At 56.5% G+C, this 2,379-nt stretch overlaps 1 protein-coding gene across 1 annotated transcript in view; it reads left to right on the plus strand.

The window, feature by feature from the left end:
- Window positions 1-1,584: 1,584 nt before the first annotated feature.
- Window positions 1,585-2,379, plus strand: part of RPS3A (ribosomal protein S3A) — a 4,482-nt gene continuing 3,687 nt past the window's right edge. The window contains exon 1 of the mRNA XM_017736743.1: window positions 1,585-1,654. Coding sequence (XP_017592232.1) covers window positions 1,585-1,654 — 70 coding nt within the window. The remainder of the gene's footprint in view (window positions 1,655-2,379) is intronic.

Below are 2,379 nucleotides of genomic sequence, written 5' to 3' on the forward strand. Positions count from 1 at the left end.
CGTGCTGCCGCAGGAACTTCTCGTAGCGGGTCTCGCCCGCCGCCCCTGCCAGTGCTGCCAGCACCAGGGTCATGCACAGCACCCAGCCCGCCATGGACACCTGGGGAAAGGTGGGGTTAGGGCCATCTGGACTTCTGGGCCCCCGACTGGAAATCCCACCCTGGATGCTTGGTTATTCTACAAATTCCACCTCCCAAACACCTGGGTCCCATACAAATCCCCTTCCAGTGCGTGGGGGCTCATCTCTGGACAACTGGGCTGTCTGTGGATCTCACCTGGATGCATGGGTCCCCTGCAGTCATGCACTCCCCAGAATCCTCAGTCCCTATGGAACCCCCCATACCTGCTCACCAGTCCCATGGCTCCCCTATAGATCCACCCCGTACCCTGACACCCAGGTGCCATACACAGCCTCCCTTCCCCACTGGATGCTTGGGTTCCTAACAGACCCCTCTCACAAACATTCTGGTCCCCTATGCACCCCTCACCCGCACCTGTGCGCGCGCCTCAGTTTCCCTTATGGCCTCAGGGTCTCCAGGATCCCTCCCACTCCTCTGCACTTCTTTTATACTGGCCCCAGCTGTGCCCAATGGGCAAGGATCCAGGAGGAGGGGCAGGGTAAAGAGCAAGGTCCAGTGGATGTCTGGGGGGAGCCAGTTGTCCAGGAGGCCCCACTCACCCTCATGGCCCCTCAAGGTCATTAGGTAGTCATTAATGAACCACGTGACTGTCTGTGTGCATCCCCTTGGGTGGCCCCTGCCCACTCTGGCCTTGGCCACCTGTCCCATGAAAGGCAGGATACTTGGGTCCCTTTGGGTGGCAGGGCAAGATACCTGGTTCCCTGGTGGGGAGCAGGATGTCACCATCACCTCTGGGACAGCTGACAGATGTTCCTACAGTTCTTGGAAGATGTGGCATGCCCATGGTTGTCCTGCAGTGCTAAGGGACCTATGTGTTCCTTTTCCCTGTGTCCCCTTGCAGGCAAATTCATACCCCTGGGAAGTGCCGGGATGCATTTTTCTTCGCTGCTACCTCCCATGCTCCCAGCTACTCCACTGATGCAGAGACAAGCAAAGAGCCAGGAACCAGCCTGAGCCCATCAAATACTCCTGTCTCATGGTCACCATAATGGAGCCCCAAGGAAAGCATGTCTCCTCCAGAGGGAGAGGCATGCAGTGCCCAGGAGAGGCTGTCACGAGTGGCTGCAAGTGGTCTCCATCCTTCTCTTCAAAGACATCAGAGAGACTGTGATGGGAAGTGGCAAACAGAGAATGAGGTCTTGGGCAGCACCTTTCCCAAAAGAGCTGTAACAATTCCAAGATTGGTCACGGTGAAGGTGCAGAAGGTCCTGCCCTGGGCTCTGGTGGCATTTCTACAGCCTCTGAAAAAATCCTCCTCAAAGGTGCCCAGCCCATACAGTGGGAACAGCTCAGGCACCTAGCAAAACCTTGCAGACATGGAAGGTCAGCACAGCCCCCTTGCTGACCCCCTGCTCCTGCTGGCCATGGAAGGAGAATGGGGACTCTCATCATGACCCCTTGGACACACTCTGCTTTCCACTGTCCTGGTGTGGGTGGAAACGGGATGGTGTCCACAGGATGGGGAACAAGCCCGGATTCGTGGCAATGGGCTGTCTCTAGCTGGCATAGTACAGGTACCTGTGCTGGATCCCATCCCACCTGGCAGAGCCTCAGGCATACCCTTGCCAGAGGTGGGTGTGAGGTTCACTGGTGAGCCACAGCCTGTGGTCACCTCTTGTCCCTGGGGAGTCCCAGCTGCCTGGTGCTGTCCTGGGCACTGCTTCTCCATGTCCCATCCCTGCCCACGCAGGGGGCCTGAGCAGAGCCTCCTCCTGCCCTGTGCGGTGGGGACAGGAGCCATCGGCTGAGGCATTTGGGGCAGCCAAGACCAACAGCTTCTGGCTGTCCCCTCGGTGCCCCATGGCCTGGGAAAGGTGCCGATTTTAGGAGCTCTCTAAACACAGAGCATCGTTTAGAAAGGAGACTGTTTATTCTGCGTGGGATGCAAGGTGGAGGTTTGACAAATCAAACACACCATGGGGTAAAAAGTGACATCTTTTATACAGTAAAATTTACATCAGCCCGCCTGTCTAATGCACATTCCCCGCCCACCGATGCGTATTTATTTGTATGACATACTCTTACGCGATGCTTGAAGTACAAAGTTCTTTTCTTTATGAAGCAACTTCCATTGTAGAAGAAAGCAGACGACATCAGTTACGTTTACCAGAAGTGACAAGATTCAGCCTGGGGACAGATAATTCGGCTTGAAGACATCAGAAAGGGCAGGAGGTGGCACCTGCCTTTCTCCCGGGCACAGTTGGCGCAGCGAACCCCGTCCCTGCGGCTGTGCCGGCCC

The sequence above is a fragment of the Corvus brachyrhynchos genome, unplaced genomic scaffold (genome assembly GCF_000691975.1).
Source record: "Corvus brachyrhynchos isolate BGI_N302 unplaced genomic scaffold, ASM69197v1 scaffold175, whole genome shotgun sequence".
NCBI classification, from domain to species: Eukaryota; Metazoa; Chordata; class Aves; order Passeriformes; family Corvidae; genus Corvus; species Corvus brachyrhynchos.